The sequence below is a fragment of the Globicephala melas genome, chromosome 11, assembly GCF_963455315.2.
Source record: "Globicephala melas chromosome 11, mGloMel1.2, whole genome shotgun sequence".
In the NCBI taxonomy this organism is placed as follows: Eukaryota; Metazoa; Chordata; class Mammalia; order Artiodactyla; family Delphinidae; genus Globicephala; species Globicephala melas.
This window is the reverse complement of record NC_083324.2, coordinates 41,143,348-41,163,692: the sequence shown is the minus strand read 5'-3', so window position 1 is coordinate 41,163,692 and position 20,345 is coordinate 41,143,348. Positions and strand designations below refer to the sequence as shown.

The window sequence follows — 20,345 nt, the reverse complement described above, 5'->3', positions numbered from 1 at the left end:
CTGACTGTTTCGTCAGGGCTGGGGAGCCTGACGCACACAGGGACCTGTGGCAGTATTATCAGGAGGCGACACATTCCTTTGGAGACACTTTTCACCTGACTTGGTGCACAGAGGATGCTCACACTCACATCAAACCTACCATGGTGAAGACCTCCAGTGGCTTGGAGATGGCCAAGTGACCACTACAGAGCAGGGCCAAGCTGCCCATGGGGTGGGGGTGAGGTGCTCCCCGAAGGCCTCACCCATGGCTCACCACCCACACCAGCCTGCCCTTGGGGCCTGCCTGGCCCTCACTCACTTTCCCTCAGGCCCTGCAATGCGGTGAGGTAGCGGAAGCCCAGGTACAGCCCAGAATCTATCTTTGAGGGGATCCTCAAAAACCCAAGGGCAGAGTCTTTGAACAGCAGGTCCTTCTGCCCAGGAGGAGAGCCAAAGAGCTGGAACCCCTGTAGAGCGCTTTTTCCAAACTTCTCCTAATTAAGGGAAAAGAGAATTATGATGTCAGTGGTAAATAGGAAACAAAAACACGATGTTGAAAAAGAACATCTGGAACTTAGGGATGACTCTGAGAGGAGGAACCTTGGTTGACTTCCTCCCATAGAGGGACTCCAGCCATCCCTGTGACATAGCTCAGTTATGGCTTCATCTTCAAAAAGTTGCTGGGTTCCAAGCACCTTAGAGTCCTGAGAATATTGCATTGTCCTCCCCCTGCTTCTACTCCAGCCCATGAGACACCACCAGTCCGTAATGCTAGAAGGGGCTTCGTTGTTCCTGCTGTGTGGAGTATGGCCTAGAGACAGGCAAGCCGCTGCATCTGTGCAGTGGGGCTACAGAGGACTTCTACAGTGGCAGGTAGTTAGGGAAAGAAGGAAGGAAACCCCACCACCACCAAATCCAAGCAGGTTAGGGGTACTCTGGGTGGGGATACCTGTGCCTTGAGGAGAAGGTTCCAGATCAAGTCCTCCTTGCCATCCACACTTCGGGCCACAACAGCATGAGAAGGGATCTGGGCTAGGTGGCACTCCTTGAATGCATCCACTGGCTTCCGAGTATTGTTTGGGCAGAGCAGCTCATACTGGTCCCTGTCAACCTTCGCTGGCAGGTTCTCTAGGGAAAGAGGGAGGTGGAGGGGAGGCCAGATGAGGCAACCCCAGACAGTAGCCGTGAGCTGTAGTCCCCCTTCCCCCATAGAATTTGAGCTGGAGGAGACATCTTACACAGTTGACAAAACTGGGCGTCAGAAAGGCAGTGGATTGCTCCAGAATGTCCAGAAAGGTAAAGACAGTGCCCAGAAAGCCTTAGGGGCAAAGCCCACGTTCCTCTGATTGCATCATACAGGCCCTGGGGTTGCTGCAACTCCTGCCTGGCAAGTCAAGGAGGCTGAACCAGACCCATCTGTTTCCCCGGCAACTCCACCTAGAAAAGGGTCACATGACGGAGACAAGCCCAGGGGGCCAGCCAGGGGCTGCTGCCTTACCCACATCTCCAGCAAGAATAAAAACAAGAAAAATTTTAAAGCAAGAAATACAGTTGAGCCACTTCTCAACACTTGGGTGTATCAAAAGAAAAGATTATTTTTATGAGTGAGTTCATCCCAATTTGGAACTGTTCATCTATATCACATGTAAACTGCTTCAGAATACATAAAGTGACGGAAACTGACCCAAGTTGTTTTATGAGCTTAGTATAATCTTGATCTCAAAATCAGAGAAAGAAGTACAGGAGGGAATAATTACAGACCTATTTTACTTATGAACATAAACACAAAAATCTAAAATAATTGGCGAACTCAATATAACAGAGTATTTTAAAACTAATAGATCAGGATTAAGGTTTATCAGTTTATTCCATTCACAAAAGAATGGCTGAATGTCAAAGAAGCTAAAGTAATTCATAACAAGAATGGGTTAAAGGAAAACCATGAGATCATCTTAATCCTAGTAGGTGCAGCAAAAGCATTTATATGTTCAACATCTATATGTGCTTTTTTTTAGTTTTGGAAAACAAGTAACATAGAGAACTTGGCAAAGGTATTAAACTTGATAAATGCCACATATCAAAATATCTACAGCAAAATCATTCTAAAAGAAGAAAATTTAAACAGTCACTTCAAAATCAGGAACAAGGCAAAGCTGTCATGTTGCCAACACAGTATCAGACGACCTGGATTTCACAATTTACTAAAGAAATAAGAGATGTAAGCACTGGGAAAAAGACAAACTCTAATTTTTTAAAGATGAGGTACTCACCTACATAGAAAAGCCAATGAAACCAAGAAAAAACTAATAAAACTAACAAGAGAGTCCAGCAAGGCAACACTACAAAAATCAAGTGTTACTCTCATTAGCAATAATAAAACAGAAACTAATACAGAATATGATACTATAATAGCAACTAAAACCATTGAATAGCTGGTAATTAGCCTCATTAAACAACGCAGGAAGGAGTTCCCTGGGGGCCTAGGGGTTAGGACTCGGTGCTTTCACTGCCGTGGCCTGGGTTCAATCCCTGGTTGGAGAACTGAGATCCTGCAAGCCATGCTGCGCAGCCAAAATAAAACAAAAACAAACAATGCAGGAGACCAAGAGAAAAATGTTAAGTTCTGTAAGTTCTATTAAGGGACATAAAAAGAGGTGTGATCAAAAGGGAGAGATTGGGCTTCCCTGGTGGCGCAGTGGTTGGGAATCCGCCTGCCAATGCAGGGGACACGGGTTCGATCCCTGGTCCGGGAAGAGCCCATATGCCGCAGAGCAACTAAGCCCATATGCCATAACTACTGAGCCTGTGCTCTAGAGCCCGTGAACCACAACTACTGAAGCCAGCGAGCCACAACTACTGAAGCCCACGCGCCTAGAGCCCGTGCTCCGCAACAAGCGAAGCCACCACAAGGAGGAACCTGTGCACAGCACAAAGACCCAATGCAGCCAAAAATAAATAAATAAGTTTATTTAAAAAAAAAAAAAAAGAAGGGAGAGATTTATCATGGTCAGGGATTGGACAGTTTGACATAAATATGTCAATTTTTCATGAATCAATTTAAATTCAATACAATTCTACTTAAAGTATGATGTTTTTAGAAATTCAACAAAATAATTCTAAAATTTTAGTTAGAAAATAAATAGCAAAGTGTTGGGGGAAGGCGCTTGCGTGCACGCTTTCTCTCCCCAGACCCCCACAAGCTATTAAGAACCATTACAAGCCAGAGTAATAAATGCAGAAAAATACAAATAGACCAATGAAACAAAATAGCTCAGAAACTGATCCATGATTATAAACAAGCTTGATGTATAGGAGGCTCCACATATCAGTAGGAAAAGGGTGGAATTTTTTATAGTCGTTACTGTAAGGAAAATGATCTCACTCTAAAGGGGGGAAATGCTGAAGCTAAATCCATACCTGATTTCCTAGGTAGAGTACGTATGAACAAACAAGTGTGTGTTAGGGAGGGGAGTCTATAAATCTTATTGTAGAAAATATTTATGATCTGGAGGGAAGAGGGCATCTTTAAAAGTCCCCAAAACACAAACCAGCAGGGCAAAAGTGACCAATTTGACCTTATCAATATCAAGGGCTTCTGTTCAACAAAGGTGCTACTGACAGATTTTTTGATTGAGAAAAGACGTTCCTAAAGTCTAGAACCAACAATGGCTGGATATCTAGAGAGAAGGAATGCCTAGCCTTGAATCAAAATCATGAAGAAACAGACATGAAAATCAAGAGGAAAATAGTCAGAGATCATAAAAGAAGAAAGGGAAGCCCAAACTACTAGCAAATATATTGAGATGATCAAACTCACTAGACGTCAGAGAAATGCAAAATAAACCAACAATGACACATCTATTGCTTTACAACCATAGATAATAAAATGTGATGTGTGTGGACTTCCCTGGTGGCGCAGCGGGTAAGAACCCGCTTACCAGTGCAGGGGACACGGGTTTGATCCCTGGTCCGGGAAGATCCCATATGCTGCGGAGCAACTAAGCCCGTGCGCTTAGATGCAACAACTACTGAGCCTGCGCTCTAGAGCCCGCGAGCCACAACTACTCAGCCCGCACACTGCAACTACTGAAGCCCACGTGCAAAGAGCCCGTGCTCCACAAGAGAAGCCACCACAATGAGAAGCCCGGGCACCTCAACGAAGAGTAGCTCCCGCTTGCTGCAACTAGAGAACGCCCACACGCAGCAACGAAGACCCAATGCAGCCAAAAAAAAAAAAAAAAAGTGATGTCTGCTTCCCATGGAGCATTTCTCATCTATTAGAACCACTGAACCAGACAAGTACAACAACACAGATAAATCTCCAAAACAAAATGCTGAGCGGAAAACCTTGATCACATCATGATCGATAACGATCAGTAAAGCTTCTGTGAGCTTAGAATCCAGAAACACAAACCAGCACTACGTATTTTGCAAGGCCACCTATATATCTCGGAGGACACGTGTCAAATACGTTGGCATGGGCGTCTTTGAGGGGGAAGAGAAAGACAGCGGGCATGGGAGATTTCAAGAAAACTGATCATTTAGAAATAACATAAAATAAGAACACATTCCACTGAATTATTCCACATTCCATTGAATTATTCCATGAAATAACATAAAATAAGAGCTATGCTCTGTAGGGAACCTTGATGATCGTGGGGCCAGGAAGTGAGGAGTCAAATTAGCTCACGACTTGGAATTACAATAAAATGAAATGAAATAAAATAAGGAAAGAAAAGGAAAGGAGGCAGTACCCGTGGCTCTTCCTCTCTTACCAAACACTGTACTGTCTTTCACGAAAGCCACATCTCCAGCCCCGTCCTGCAGACACCTGTGGGATGAGAAAGCACCAGAAGGGTCAGCACAGAGCGGCCCTCCCCGACTTCTTCCTCGTGCCTCCCTGTGGAACAGGGTCCTGCGGCTTGTCTTCTGTGGGCTCCTGATCTGTGGAGGGCAGGGCCCTCGGGCTTTGGGGCATCCCCACTGGGAAGGCTTCAGGGGTCACTTCCAGGTGAATTCTGAGGAAGAAGGGCTCAGGTGCTGGCCAGAGACCCCTGCTTTCTGCTTTAAGGGCTGAGAGGGCCAAACTTTGTCCTTCTACGTAAAAGAGTTTCGAAGCCTCTACACCAGAGGGTAAAAGTAGTGTCCTTAGCCATGTAGCTTTTTTCTCCCACGACTAAGTGGCAGATGTGCCCTGGCCAGTGGAGAAGCAAGGAGGCCTCCCTGCGCAAAATGCTTGAGTCCGAGAGGCAGATGGGGGAACAGGGGCAGCATCAGTTGGGTGGGGGGTTTGCAGAGAGGCGCTGGGGCCAGTCAGTCAGGAGGAGCCCACCGCCTCCTGGCTCCGGGACAGGCCAGGCTGCCCTGCCTGGCCAGGAGCCTGGGACTGGTCTTCTCATGACAAGACTCCTTCAGTCCCTCTGTGGTTACGGAGGGGACAGAGTCAGCAGGAGGAACCCAGGACAACAGAGGGACAAAGCCCGATTCAGGGTTGTCTGGGGGGACAGAAGGGGCCACTGGCCAGATGGCTGCTCATGGGGCTGGTGCAGAGGTAAAAGGGCACATGTCGGGCCTGGGGGGCTAGAGGGAAAAGTGCACTGGGAAGGTGAACTGGGCACCCTCTTCGGACTCAGTTTCTCTGTCTGCACAGCAGTAGGACTGGACCTCCTCGATGGTCCCCACTAGCTGACTGAGCTCTATTTGGGACCAGAGACACAAGCGCTTCCTAGCCGGAGGACATGTGGGCCGCTGGGGAGAAGAGGACAGTCTCACTCACTTGAAGGCACCAGAATAGCCAAAATATGGTTCCTGGGAGGAGCAGGCACATTTATTTCCCCCTGTCCCTGTGCACAGCTGACAGAGGTTGGGGTACTCTTTGCCATCCACGCAGGGAACACAGCTGGCAGAGAAGAATTTGGCCACAGCTGTTGAACAGAGAGAAATGAACCAGGGTGTGAGCCCACCGGGCCACAGCCAGTGGCACCCCCCAGTGTGCACTCCCTCCACCCCTGCCTGTCAGCGTTTGCAAAGCTAGCAGCTCAGAGAGATGTACTTTGGCTGAGAACAGACTCAGCTGCCACCTCGCAGGGCTGCTGATGCGGGTAGACCCTGCCCCTGCAGGCTTCACATCAGTTAACTTCACCCCTGCCTCGGAGTCATCCCACATGTCCACCTGGGCCATCCCGAAGTGGCTTGTGTATGTGCCACTGGAGTAGAGACCCCAGCCAGAGATCACCCCCAACACCCCTCCCCCAGCCATCTTACCTTTCTGGAGGGGCTCAGGTGGCCCTGTCCAGTTCAAGAACGGGCGAAGTATCCCCATAGGTATGTTCCACCCGGCAGACCTGCCAAAGCCCGTGTGGCAGGACTTCCGGCCTTGTAGCTGGTTCAGCTGAAAGTTGCTGCCCTTCTTCACTACAGCCACGGCATAATACTGGGTTTGGGGCTCTGCAAAAGAGCAGAAAGAATCGAGAGCTCTTAGCCTGGACCGGAGGGAGAGAAACAGCCCACGCTGACCGAGCCCCCAGTGGGAAGGGGAGTGTGTGCTGCCGTTTCACCTGGTCACCGCAGCCCAGAGCCTGCTCTGTTTCCCCGGTGGGTCAGTGACCGGCCCAAAGAGCCCAGGGACTCCATTCCCTGTAAGTGTGATGCTGCCCGAGACATCACCTCTGTGGCTCATCCACTCTGACTCCACGGAGCCCAGGGCCCAGGCCACCCCACCTTCTGGGTCCCCAGGGGCAACTCACGCTCTTCTGTCCCATAGACCTCTGCCGCTACCGGCCGCAGTTTGTAGGGGTCCAGGCCTGCCTCAAACACCAAACCACCATCCAGGGTCACAGCATCTGCCTTTTTTGCCTGAAAGCAGAGACCAGACCGGATTAGGAGAAAACCCACGCTGAGCCACGCAAGTGAACTTCAGAAGGTCAGAAGCCTCCACGGCTGGAAGGATCTTCCAAAGGGTCAGCTTTCAGTCATGTCCTCGCAGGTGCCATGAGAGGTGGCACAAGCCCAAGGCCCCTCTTTTTGGGTAATGAGCCCCAGGGGAACTGCTTTGACTCCTGAGGCTGGCGGGTGGCCGCTTTTTCACGTGGCTTAGATCTCTCCGTGGATCGCAACCTTCGCGGTCATTTATATTAAAAGTTGTTCTAGGTGCTTTCTCCCCTGTTTTTGCTCTATATTTCTTTTAAGTTCTTGTTTATTGAATAGAATTTTTAACTCTTAATATATCTTAAACTTATCATAATAATAGACCACGTTCATTCCCTTTGGCATATTACCCCTCATATGCTTACCTATTTCTCATATTTGCAACCTGGTATAGATAATGTTTTGCGGACTGTTTTATTCATCTAAAACTGACTACATTTTCTTACTTCTGTAGTGCCTTTATTGATTTTATTGACTTCATGATATTTCATTATAAATGTGGCTGTTCCGTAATTTATTAAGCTAAATTTTAAAAATTCCCTCCAATGTTCACCACTTGGGTTCCTTCTAACTCTTTGCTGTTAAAACTGTACTTTTATGGACAGCTTTGTCCTCATAGCTTGTTTTTCCTTCTGATGACCTGTTGCCTTCGGATAGGCATCTGAGGGTGGGATTGCCCAGACAATAGGCATTTTATCTTCAAGGCCTTGACTGTCATTGCCATTCTGCTTTCCAGCTGACTCGTTTCTAACCTGGAATGCCACTCACTAAGAGGATCAATTTCACTATAGACTCACCAGTGGGCCAGGGTTTCATTTTATTAAGGGGTATTATTTAGGAAATGCGAGTGCTAACAAATTGCTTAGATTTGTATTTCTCTTGATTATGAAGGGGAACATTTTCGTAAGTATTTTTATTCATTATGAACTCCATCTCCTCGTGTTGTTTTTCTTATATGATCCTACGTTTCTTACCAATGGACTTAGAGTTCTTTATAGAGTGTAAATGGCAGTCACTTGTCAGAGCTGCCGCATATTCACTCTGGTGCTTTCAAATTTTTGGCTTATTCACAATTTCTGTGGCAATCCCAGTTTCCCTACACGTGGTTCTCCACTTCAGAATGTTAATTTCTGCTTTCAAAATAGCATCATGTCCTATGAGAGAGGACAGCTCCCAGCTTACAGGTTTCCATGAAGAAGGACAGAGGGAGCAGAGAGAACACATATTCTATTGCGCTCGGATCCTGTCCCTTTCAGTCCGGTCCCACCCAACCTATGGCATGGACTTACTGCAATGGCCTGGATACATTCAAAGCGAGAGGTCCTCCACACACAGGTGACAGAGGGAGTACCCAGGCTTTTCATCCTCCATTGCCATCGGTAGCATTTTAACCACTCTGGTAGTGATATGGCGCACCATCGAACATTTTTCGTAGGGACAGCCAGACACAGTCCTGGGAGAAAGAAGCCGAGGAGTGAGGGCTCCACCACTGCCCATGGAAGAGACGGCCTCACCCTCTCATGGAGTTGTCCTCCCCTTCCCTCTCCATTCTGTGGCTAAGTCAGGCCACTCTCCTCAAATGGAGGTGTCTTGCTAGCCTAATGACAACACCATGCTGGCCAGAGGGCTGTACTTCTCAACAAATTAGAGGAGACGATCTGCATCGTTGCCCTCCTATGACTGACATACTTCCTATTCCCTGAAAAAAAACAATGATGCTGCCTTCTATCGGTTTATGGAGTTCTTCCACCTGCTTTCTCCCCTGGAACCTGGGAGGCAGGCAGGGAAGGGATGATTACTCCTGTGTTTCTGGTGTGGAATCTGACTCTCGAGGACACTGAGTGATGGCTGCTCAGCAGTGGCAATGTCCCACCTGGAATCTGGGTCTCTCTAGATTGTTGTGGCTACGAGCGTCTCCCAGAGGATGCCAAAGGAACAAAGGAAAATGCACCGCACGCCTTGTCAGTAGCTGCAGTAGGTGTTGTCAGTCTGGGTGGGTTTGCCTGAGTTATCACCGTTCACCACTGTACCAGGGAGAGGACTCTTATGGGGGGATGGAAATGTTCTAAAACTGATTTACCGTGATGGTTGCACCACTTGGTAAAGTTCCTAAAAATCGTTAAATTGTACACTTTAAATACGTGAATTTTATGATATGTAAAATATACCTCAGTAAAGCCGTTACCAAAAACAAAAAACTCTTGGTTGCAAAAGCCGCCTCCCCTTTAGGGTGTGCTTTGGGGTGGACCATTCAGCCCTCTGCAACCTCCTATTCATGAGCCTTCCCCTGCGCAGTCAGACCCACCAGGGTATTGAGACACCCGCCAAGGGTGTGGCTGCCACACCCTTCCTCCACCAGCCGTCATCCCAGGGACATCTCTGGGGGTGTAATCTATCCTTGGAAACCTTCCTGGAACTGTCCCGAAGTGAGAATTGGCCTTATCAGATTCAGCCGTTTGTGACCCAATAGCATGTCCTGGACGCTCTCTGTATACACAGCACTGAGTGATATGCAGAGGAACGTGCAAGCAGACAGCACCAGCTCTCACCTCCCATCTGGAGAGGCAAAAGCCCCCAAAGAGGACGCTAAGTATGATGAATGCTCTAGAAGAGAACAAATACCAAGCCAGGAGTGATGTCCCCATGACCTCAGCCAATAATGGGGGGGTGGGGGCATTCCAAGAGGTGGGAACAATGGGCCACGTGCACAACGACAGTTGCAAGCACATTCTATGCAGGTCTTTACTCAGCCCTTCATGTGTTCTGTCTCCTTCCAACCTCCCAGCCCCTCCTTATTGTGAATTTTGCTGATACCGCATTTTCCAGGTGATGAAACTGTGGCTTCAACTAGTTATGTGGCTTGCCCAAGGTTTCACAACTAATAAGTTAGGATCTAGGATTTGAACCTAGGCAGTCAGACACCAAACCCCCTGCCTATTTCGGCTAACTGGGTTAGAGACGGGCTGCCATGGAGATGGGGCTGGTAAAGTGTTTGGGGTCAGATCATGGAGAGCCTCCAATGCTGGCCCAAGAAGTTCTTATTGGGAAGCAGTGGAGCAGTGACTCATTGGGAGGGCAGGGACAAGTGGACTGAAACCTGGGAACCAGGCAGAAAGGCATCGAGAATGGAGAACAGGGCCCAAATAAGGAGTTGGTGTCCAAAGTTAGCTTAGTAATAGATGGGACCTGAAGGGAGAGAGCAAAACGAAGACCACGTCTCAAGCTGGGGGGAGGGCGTGAGCCGGGGCAGGAATGGGAACACGGGGAAGAGCTCGTTTGCTCCCCTGGGAGGGGATGAACGAAGAAACTAAAGCGTCACTGAGAGGTTTTCTGAGATCCACAGTCCCCAGCCCCCCCAAACACCAGGGCCGGGTGCAGAACACAGCATTCTGCTCATCCCCTCCACAGCTCCCACCAGCCAGCTCTGAAGCTATGTGCCCCTCTCAAGACAAAACGCTCCCTGAAGCAGGTCTGGGCCTGGCCCCTCCTGTATCCCTAGCCTTGCTCCTGATCTGTCTCAGTCACTCAGATGCTGCCCACCTGAGCCTCGAAGGAATCTTCCTGAAAGTACAAATCCTCAGATTCCTTCTGTGCAGACATGTAGTGCCCCTGTCTCAAAGGCAGGGGCTGGGATGGAGTTACTCTTCCCACCCCACCCAGCCTTTGCCAGCCAGGACACACATGAGAAGCAGGGCAGGAATCCCCTAGGGCAGCTGCCACTCCTTCCACTGGGTAGGACAAGGGATTCCATGACACTTTGGGACGTTGGCCACCATCCCATGGACTGCAGGATTTAAACTGCAGACCTCTGTGGGGGCCAAGACAACCAAAGATTCAAGTGAAAATGGAACCCAGTGGTGCAACTCTGAGCCAGAATCCAGACCACCGCCCGTAACCACCTCTAGGAAAGCAAGGCTTTCCTAGGAGGCCCTACGGGCCTCTCCCAGGTGGCCCTGACCCTGTGCTGTGGGCCCAAGCAGGCCACATGTCAGGGAGCAGAAGGGAAGTTGGTCCTGAGCAGTTGGTCCTGGCTAGGCCAATCCTGCCTTAGAGAAGAGAGAAATAACCAATACCCATGGGAAGGAATTTGGAGAAGGGGACCAGAAAAGACAGGGACAGGTTTGGGGGCATAAGCTCATTGCTATCCTTTAGCCACCCCTTTTCATCCAGGAAGCTCCCAGCCCAGAGTAGATGCCCTAGGACAGGAGGAGGCTGCACTGGGCTGCCGCTGGGGGAAGGGGGTGACACCTGGGCTTTCACTCTGAGCCCCATGCACACACACTGCCTAGGTGCTGATGCCCTCGAGCCCTTATCGCTGCTGCCCCGGACCCTCCCCCTCCACTGCAGGAAGCCCGGCCCTCACATTTACATCACTAATGTCCATCATAGGTGAGTGTCCTGGGAACATCCCAGAAATTATTTCAGATACTTGGGTACAGAACTAACAATTGTTTAGTCCCTTCTGTTTAGTCCCCTTCTAGTCCTGGCACATTAAAAACCAGAAACCAATCACCTCTCTCACACCCTCTGGCAGAAGGGTCCCATCAGCAGGGTCTGTGCCACCACCCCTGACCTTCTGCAGTGGGAGGCTTGTGTACACCTTTGCCTACCACAGAGCAGGTGGACCCTGCCCCCTCCTCACAGCTGTGTGGGAAGAGAATTGGACCATTTTTAAATGAAACTAAGGTTCAGAAAGACTCTCTCTTGCGCAAGTTACATAGTCCTTGCAGGAGCTGGGATCCCATCTCCAGTCTCCTGTGTATCTTGGGCAAGTCGCTCACCCTCTCTGAGTCTCATTGTCCCCCTCCATGTATACGCATGTAACAGTACTATGGGTAGGACAAAATGGGACAGGGACCCGGAAGACCCTTCGGGGAGCTCTGCCAGCTCTAGGGAAAAGACCCAACCTGCTTCGCGGAGCCCTGCTCGAGCCCCTCCCCAGGAGAGTGGGCGGGAGCCGGCCCACTCCCGGGCTCCTCCCCCGCTGCAGGCGCTGGTGCCCACCTGGCGGTGCGCGGGACCGGGATGCCCGCACTGAGGGGCCAGGGGACCCGGACGCCCGCCCGGAGGGGCGTGCCCCCAGGTACCCGCACTTACCAAGGGCCCCAAGGGACAGCAGGGCGGGGAAGAAGAGCTTCATGTCTGGGCTCTTGAGGCGACTCCGGGAACGAAGGCTCTGCCACCTGCGCTCGCTCTGCACCCGTTTATCCAGCGCTTGGTGACCTCACGAGGTTAGCCACGCCCTGCGGCCCAATAAGCGCCCCCGCCCCGCCTCCCCCTCCCCCTCCCCCTCCCCAGGTCTACTAGTTGCTTGAAGGGAAGCAGCAGCGGGGAGAGGACAGAGGAAGCCGGAACGGTGCCTGGGCTGGGCTTGGCACACCCGAGAGGATACCCAGCCCACACCCACCTCTCAAGTCTGCCCTGGTGCTGCCTGGATTGGGGATGTTTTTCCTCTCCCACTAGTCTGCAGCCCCTGGGGAGTGGCAGCCCCTAAGTTCTGCCCTCCCTCTGGTCTCAGTGCTTCCTAGAGAGTGGGACACAGAGAAGCGGTCCTAAGGTGAACCTTTGTGGATCATCTTGACTGTACAGATGGTATCTAAAGTGCTGGGGAGCCCGTTAGGACAGAAGGATGCCCCTCCATCTGCATGCAGCAGCCAGCCCAGCGTTCGAAAGGGGACTCGCTGCCTGTCCCGAGGTCCGCAGCAGGCGGGCACAGCTAGCGGAGGTGACAAGAGGCTGCCCACTGCCTGACCCAGGCTGCCCATGGGGCCCTCCTGAGACCACAACACGACTCCCAGAAAACAGAGCCAGAGGCCTCAGTGACCAACAGCTGTCTCCCGGTTCCCTCATTTACCAATGTAAAGGATAGCCTACCACTTGTTTTGTTTTTGTTTTGTTTTGTGGCAGTATGAGATGGGAGATGGGAATCTCATTTTGATAAATGTCCTATTTTGTCCTCAGTACACAAGCCGACCCTATTTCAGGAAGCTGCTTTTAAATTCTAAAACTAGAAGTCTGCTTCTACATCTCTTAAATACACTCCCTTGATGCACAATGGCTCACATACAGGGGTCTCCAGTGCAGCCCTGCTTATCGTTCACTGATTGCAAGCAAACTAAATGTCCATCACGGTGTGTGTGTGGGGGGGTCACACAGAGCAGGGGTCCCTGACCCCCGGGCCACGGACAAGTACTGGTCTGCATGGCAGGAGGTGATCGGCAGCGAGCGAGCAAAGCTTCACCTGCCGCTCCCCATCGCTCACACTACCGCCTGAACAACACTCCTTTACCAGCCCCTCCCCGCCCCGTTCCATGAAAAAATTGTCTTCCACGAAACTGGTCCCTGGTGCCAAAAAGGTTGGGAACCTCTGACATAGAGCATGGTTCTGTGCCTACAGGGGGACACACTGAAGGCCCCAGAAAGAGCAGGCCACCCTGCATGTATTGATGTGAACTTAGTTCCAGGAGATGCTAAGTGAAGAAGTCAGGTACTAACGATGAGGGAAATCGCAGGTCATCTAAACATTCCCTCTACTGTTTAGTCTGGACAATATGTTATTCTGAAATCTGCTTGTCCTGAAAAGCTGGTCTTGATTCTTTGCTTAGACTACTTGGTACAAAAAGCATTTCTTGGAGCAGAGGGGCAAGACCTAGGGAGACAGCACTGTTGAGAGTGGGCATGTAGCGAGCAGCACTTGGCCATGGAGAAGCAGAGCCAGCCCAAGTCTTTGAGGCCCTCAGGGAGGCTGTGGGGCCCTTCTGTCTGGGTGTGGATGCTGCCAAGGCACGACAGTGGTGTCTGACCAGGGATCCTGCTTGATGGGCACAAGAGTGGGGTCCAAGGTTCAGCACCAGAATCACCAGCCAGGCTTTGGGGTGACAGATCCAGGGTCTCTCATTGTTTGGAAATACAGTGTCACAACATTAAAAGTTGCTTTCATCAATAATTGCAATAAGCTGTTTCAAAAATAATGAAGTAATACAAAACTGGCTAGTTCTCAGGAGCACTGAAACATCTTTTTATGTAAATTAGCAATTTGGCTTTGCCTTTCCATGATTATAAAAGAACTAAGAAATGTCACAACCCATGTCTGTATCTCCAAGTGCAAATTAGAAAAGGGATGTGTTGGGAGGTCAGAGGCCTCTAGATCCTCTTATATCTGCTGGCAGGAACACAGAGAACCTGGGGCCAAAACAGAGAGGCTGAGCTTAAGGGCCGCCCTGGAGGCAGGACTGCGGCAGGCAACAGGGCAGACTGTTTGCATGCTGTGTCTTCGGGAAGGCCCAGCCTCAGGCCAGGGATGTGCTCAGCTGAACACCTGCCCAGCAGCCCCCAGGCCATCTGCAGGGGAAGCTGATGAAGGGGGTGGGCCTGCCCAGAAGACAAAGTTCAACTGATCTGTTATCAACGTTCATTCATTCACTCTTTCATGCCAGAACTGGTGGGTGCCATGAGGGACACAGAGAAGAGGGGTCCGTCCTTGCCCTCAGGAGCTCATGGCACAATGGGGGACAGGGGTAGGCACAGGCCACCTGGAAAGAGGCAAGGCAGCATAAACAGAGTGAGGGTGGAAGCCAAAGGAGGCCTGACTGACCGGTTCCCATCATGAGGGTCCCAGAAGACTTTGAAAAAGAGCATTTGACCTGGGTACCTGAAGGAAAGGTAGGGTTTCTACAAAGAGAATTCCAGGTAGAGGAAAGAGCCAAGTCAAGTCTCTGGAGCATGGATCCAGTGACCTGGAGGAACAACAAAAAGCCGCTCTGGGCTTTCTGGCCTGGAACGCTTATTGAAGAAGGATTAACAAAGTCACCTCCTCCATCCTCAGCTCCACACAGGTGTCTCTGTGCCCCTGGACAGCTCTTCCTGCAGGTCCAGCAAGCACTACAGTCAGTGCATCTAAAATGGAACTCCTCTGCTCCCTCCAGCCCTGCATCTCCTCTCATATTTCCTACCATTTTCCACCAAACCCACCAGACAAAGAGCCTCGGAGTCATCCTCAAATCCTCTGGCCAGGTAGCCCTACATGTGTGCCGGGCACTTAATGATTAATATTGGTTGAATGGATGGGTGAATGAGTGAGGAGGAAGGACAGAGCAGGGCAAAAGATCCTGCCTGCAGTGTGTCAAATCTGAAAGACAGAGCCTGGTCTGGCTATGCCGGTCGCCCCAGAGCCTGTGTGCCTGGAGTCATCAATTTACCCGTTAATTCAACATCCATCTATGGGGCACCTCTGATGTGCCAGGAGCTGGGCCAGATCTTGAAAAGCCTGCAGGGAGGTAGGACCCAGGTTTCTAGATGCTGAGACGGTAGCATGGCATGAATATAAGGAATACAAAGAAGGTGGATGTGGTACAAACCCGAGTGTAATGGCAGGAGCTGGTGTTTCACAGGCAGGTGAGGGAGGCTCTTCCCCAAGGACCCCACCCTCTCTCCACTCCCGAGATTCACACAGCGACCCTTTGCTTGTCCAAGCTAAGCCCTCCCGACAAATGGGCAGCAAACCCCACACCCTGCCCTCTCTGGAGTCCTCCAGCTTCAACCCCCAAGAGAAGTGTTGGAAGGAAATGAGGGATCTGGGCAGAATCGGCACCAGATGGAGTAAAGGAAAAAAGGAGTTCCCAATGGGCTTCCCTGGTGGCACAGTGGTTGAGAGTCCGCCTGCCGACGCAGGGGACACAGATTCGTGCCCCGGGCCGGGAAGATCCCACATGCCGCGGAGCGGCTGGGCCCGTGAGCCATGGCCGCTGAGCCTGCGCATCCGGAGCCTGTGCTCCGCAACGGGAGAGGCCACAGCAGTGAGAGGCCCGCGTACAGCAAAAAAAAAAAAAAAAATTTCCCAAGACATCCACTCCCATGGGGGCTTCCAGGCTGGCTGACAGGAGACGAAGGCCTTGTTTCCTGCCCCTGCCAGTGGTGTGAGGTTACTGGCTTGGTAGAGAGCCACTTGTTAAATATTTAGGGATGTCGTGGTGGTTTGTTAAACCATTGGTAGCTTGGAATCAGTCATGGTGGGAATATTTACACCATGGAAATGAGCAAATTCTATAAATCATGTCATTCTTCCCTGTAAGAAAGCCAGTTTACAGCACACCTCTGCCTGTTTGTCATTATTTGGAGGCATGCAGTGCCCGTGTGTGTGTGAGGGGGTGGGGGGCATCCCAGGAGGCAGAAGATAATAATCTCAGCGTTTAGATGGCACTTTCAACCCCGAACAGAGCTGCCAGTCACTTTGTCTCCTGTGACTCTAACAATAGCTCTCTGAGGTAAGAGTCACTGTTTCCGCTCTAAAAAGAGGGAAACTGAGGATTGCCTGTGGTCACGCAGTGAGTGAGATACGGAGACCAAATGACTAACCCCGAGTCTCCCGTTAGGCCCGCAGCCAGGCGCGCTCTTTTCCACCGGGCCCAGAACTCTCTGAGAGCGCCGGATACAGAGACTGGGGCCCAGGGATGGCCTCCGCTCTTGCTCTCAGCGGCAGTATTGGACCCTCCTGTGGATCAGGCACTGTCCAGCCCCTTCACACATCAGCCATGGCTTCACAGAAGCACCGTGATGGCCTCATTAGACCTCATTCCAGACGAGGGGATTCAGGCAAAGTAGCTCGTCCACCATCATGCAGCTAGAAATCTGTCACTGACCCCTGACTCCTGTCCCATGACCTCTTATTGGTTTGGTCAATCCTGTGCTGACCACCCTGGAGAGAGATCAGGAAGTAAGCAAGAATGAGCAAGAGATGGATGGAGAGCTCCCTGCCTTCCAGCCAGTGTGATGACCGTGATTTCTGGAGCAAGGCCTTCGCTGGAGCTGGGCCCTTGCATAGAGCCGAAGGTCCCCAAGAGTCTTCAGACACGCCTGTGGGGTTTGGGGTGCCGTCACGAGGGAGCTCAGCTGAAGCACAGTGGCAGGAAAACCATGCTTTTGTGAACTAATAGGTCTTATTGCCAATTGTTGCCCAATTTACAAAGAACCCACAGAGACAAAGCATTTCCATCTCCATGCACAGACTTCTTCCCCTTCCTCCTCCTCACTACCCCTCCTCAGAGTCAGGATCCTTGCCCCGCGGGGACCCTCTCCTCCCAGGGCCGGGCCCTCCCGGGGCCAGCACCCGCAGACCTGCTGAGGGACACTCTCCCCAGTAGTCGAAGGGGCAGTGGAAACACCCCAGGTTGGCCCAATTGCAACATTTCAGTCTTGCTGGTCAGGGTGGCACCCCATGTCCCTGGCAGAAATCGGATTCCACGAGCACCTAACCATCACACCACTGAGATGAGAATGCGCAGTACGCCAGGCCTAGGGAGAGTTTTCCAGGAAGGTGTCAGCGAAGGGCAGCCTGGACGATGGTGGAGGCTGGCCCAGGGCCAGCCATGCAAATTTCTTCCCAGAAGGAATGAGGCTCTTTGCCCAGGGAAATGCCCAGGCGGGAAGCACCTGAGCCCTGGGGGCCCTTTCGCTGCCCCTCTCCTGGGGCCACATTCTGGGAGGGAGGGTCCTGCCCAGTGGCCTTCAGGATCTCAGCTCAGCTGGCCGGAGGCCTCCATGTCTGCTGCCTGCACCCCACGAGGGAAGGTCGGATGGGCTTTCGCTGAGAAGGAGCTTGAGATGGGTACTTAGCGGAATAAGGAACCACCGTTTTCCTCCATTTCCCTGGGTGAGGCCGTTGCTCCGTCTCTCCAGCTCCTCTGGGCCAGGAGTGCTCAGTCCCCAGACCACTGCTCCAGGTGGGCTTCCCTTCCTCAGCCCCCCATTCACTTCTTCCCTGGACAGTCTGGCAGGCTGGAGGGCCCAGGGGAGATGTGGTTAGAAGCTCAGGAGGTGGGTTTGGACAACTGGGTTTCAACCTGCTCCGCCCTAAACAGCCACCTGGACGTGGGCCAGACTCTCAACCTTTCTAAGCCTGTTTCCCCAGGTGTGAAAAAGGGACACAAATAATACCCACCTTGCGAAGTGGGCAGAGTTCAAACCTGATGTTTGAGATGCATACGCAGGCTCAGTACAGGCAAGCTATTGTCCATATTTGCAGACACTCATGAGTCCTCACCGTGTGGGGCTCAGCTGGTCACAAGGGTACAAGGGGAGCAGAAATGGCCTCTGGAGGCACCTGGTCCAGCGGGAAGGGCTGTGTGTGCTGAGAGCTGCCTTCCAGTGTGCAGATTTACAGACAGAGGTGTCGCAGGGAGCTTTGACAGCGAAGGGAACAGCGCACCTGGGGTGGAGACAATGGCAGAGGTAGTTTCCCCACATGCCCCTCCTTATCACAGAACACATGGTCGCCCCAGGTGCCCCCATGTTCTAAAGTGTTCAGTCTTACCCTGTCCTGCTCTCCGGCCCCTTCTCCGTATCTCTGTCTCTAATCCCGGCCTCCTCCCCTCTCCTTCTCACTTTCTGTCTCTCTCTCCTTGGTTTCTTTCTCCATCTCTAGCTCTGTCTCTCCCTCCCTCCTTCTTAAACATGTGTCTGCAGTTGTCCTGGGTGCCCCTCCTCTGGGAGCCTGCACTGAGCCTGACTCAGCCTCCTTCTACCACAGTCATTGCAATTACTGGCCCATCTCCGGCACCCAGAGCCCCCAGCGCTGAGCTCCAGGGGGAAGGGTCTGTGGCTGACCCATCTCGGGCCCAGGAAGAGCCTCACTGAGGGCTTGTTGACTGAGTGAGTGTGGAGAAAGCTGGGGCGAGAAGCCAAGCAACCCCCCCGCACCAAATCCTTTGGTTACAATTCTAATTGATGGCACCCTTCTCATCCCCCCGGAGGTGGGAAGAAGCCCCAGCACAGTGTGGTGGGGGGTGGCTGCACCCATCCTTCCTCCTCCCTACCCTGTGCCCTGCAGAGGCCTCCCAGCAGGGGGGACATTCTGGTCCTGCCTCGGACCTCGGGAGGGAGCAGGAACATCAGAGCTGAGAGAACCCAAGGCCTTATCTGATGGAACAGAGGAGGAGGGGCCCTGCACAAAAGCGCAGGAGAGTCGAGAAGTGCCCCACCCTGTGCTGTGCAGCACCTGCCTGCCTGGTGTCCCGAGGAGGGTCGGTAAGAGCATGGCAGCAGGGAGCGGATGCGAAAGGCTGAAGCGGAGATTCCTCCATCAACCCCGGCACCCAGCACTCTCCTACAGGAAAGCTAGGACCTACTTCTAGCAAAAGGCCTCTTTCCTCCCCACATCAGCTTCCAAAGACAAAATGAGAGGGCAGCAGGAGAGCACCACGGAAACGCCAGTGATGAGCTGGGAGAACCGTGGAGGCAGGGTTCCAGACACCCCCAAACCCTCCTGTGCCTCCCTTTCAAGGCCAGAAGTGCTTTCAACTTAGTGGGTTAGTTTGCAGTCAAAGGCTTGTTGGAATCTCCAGAGGGGTCCCTGGCAGCCTAGGGCCTCTCACTAGCACCTGCCAGGGGGGGTCTTCCGTGGGGACACGCCCTTTCCATTCCCTTCCCTTCCTTCCCTCCCAGCTCTAGACTCTAGCCTCCTCGGTCCTCCTTCTGTTCCTATGCATCTTCTATTCAGCTGCAACCAGAAGTGAAAATAGCACAGACCCAGGGCCCTTCAGGAGATGCTTGCCCGTGAGCTGTGGCATTTATCCTACAAGTATGTCTTATCCCAGAAATGACACTCTCCCAAGGTTGCTCAGCAGGCACTAGGCCAGGGCTCCCTCCGGGCATCCTGTCCACTCGTCCTTAACCTCCTGTGTGTTCACACTGAGAGTGAGAGGAGGGGTATGGGGGTAGCAGGAGGCCCCTTTTCTTGATCCACCAAGCCAATCTTGACCCTGAGCAAAACCTTCCTGCAGCGAGAATTAATTTCCAAAAATCCATTCAGGAAAAGACTCTTAAAGCTCAGCCACCTGGTTGTCCCTCTTGAAAAGAGAGCTGACCCCCTGGAGCTGTGGTGTTTGTGGGGGACTCTGAGGAATCTGAGGGGAGGGGGCTGGGGGACAGGAGAGCAAGGGCTCTGAACCAATAGCGGTGTTGCCCAATGTTGCCCTATTTGTAAAGGAAACTCAGCAATCAAGGCTTCTCTGCTTGTCCTTCCTGCCCTTTCTCCTTCCTGCCCTTTCTCCTTGCACCCCGGAACCCCTGCCCTTCCTTGTGGTCTTCTCTTCACTCCAGTCTGGTAGGGCTGGGCCCATGTTCTCAGTCTCTCCGGGTTGATACTTGTGTGTCTTTCTGATTCCCTTTCTCCTTCACCCACTGTGTGTGATCCAGGGCCCAAATGTACCGAGTCCTTCTTCATTCTGCCCTTATGTCCACATGTTCCTTTCTCTTCCATGGTCACAAGATGGCCCTGGGCTCCTGCCTGGGCTCCTGACCACTCCCTTGCCTCTCGGCTCCCCCACTGCAGTCCGTCCCCGAGGGAATCTTTCAGAACCACAGAGCTAACAGTGGTTCCAAGTCATCTCCCCTTGCCCCGCCACCACCACTACACCCTGTCCCTAAGGAATCTCATCCCCCTT

At 52.0% G+C, this 20,345-nt stretch overlaps 1 protein-coding gene across 4 annotated transcripts in view; it reads right to left on the bottom strand.

The window, feature by feature from the left end:
- LTF (lactotransferrin) overlaps positions 1-20,345 on the bottom strand; it is a 46,659-nt gene that overhangs the window by 16,399 nt on the left and 9,915 nt on the right. The window contains exons 2-9 of one of the 4 annotated variants that reach the window (XM_070046787.1): positions 17,843-18,109; positions 8,196-8,359; positions 6,726-6,834; positions 6,244-6,426; positions 5,756-5,903; positions 4,755-4,810; positions 929-1,107; positions 299-473 (exon numbers count right to left, since the gene is read on the bottom strand). In XM_070046787.1, the coding sequence (XP_069902888.1) occupies positions 299-473; positions 929-1,107; positions 4,755-4,810; positions 5,756-5,903; positions 6,244-6,426; positions 6,726-6,834; positions 8,196-8,270 (925 nt within the window). In that variant the 5' untranslated portion in view covers positions 8,271-8,359; positions 17,843-18,109. Of the gene's footprint in view, positions 1-298; positions 474-928; positions 1,108-4,754; positions 4,811-5,755; positions 5,904-6,243; positions 6,427-6,725; positions 6,835-8,195; positions 8,360-12,003; positions 12,115-17,842; positions 18,110-20,345 lie in introns of those variants that run through there. The other 3 variants (XM_030845338.2, XM_070046788.1, XM_070046789.1) reach the window with 3 other exon arrangements.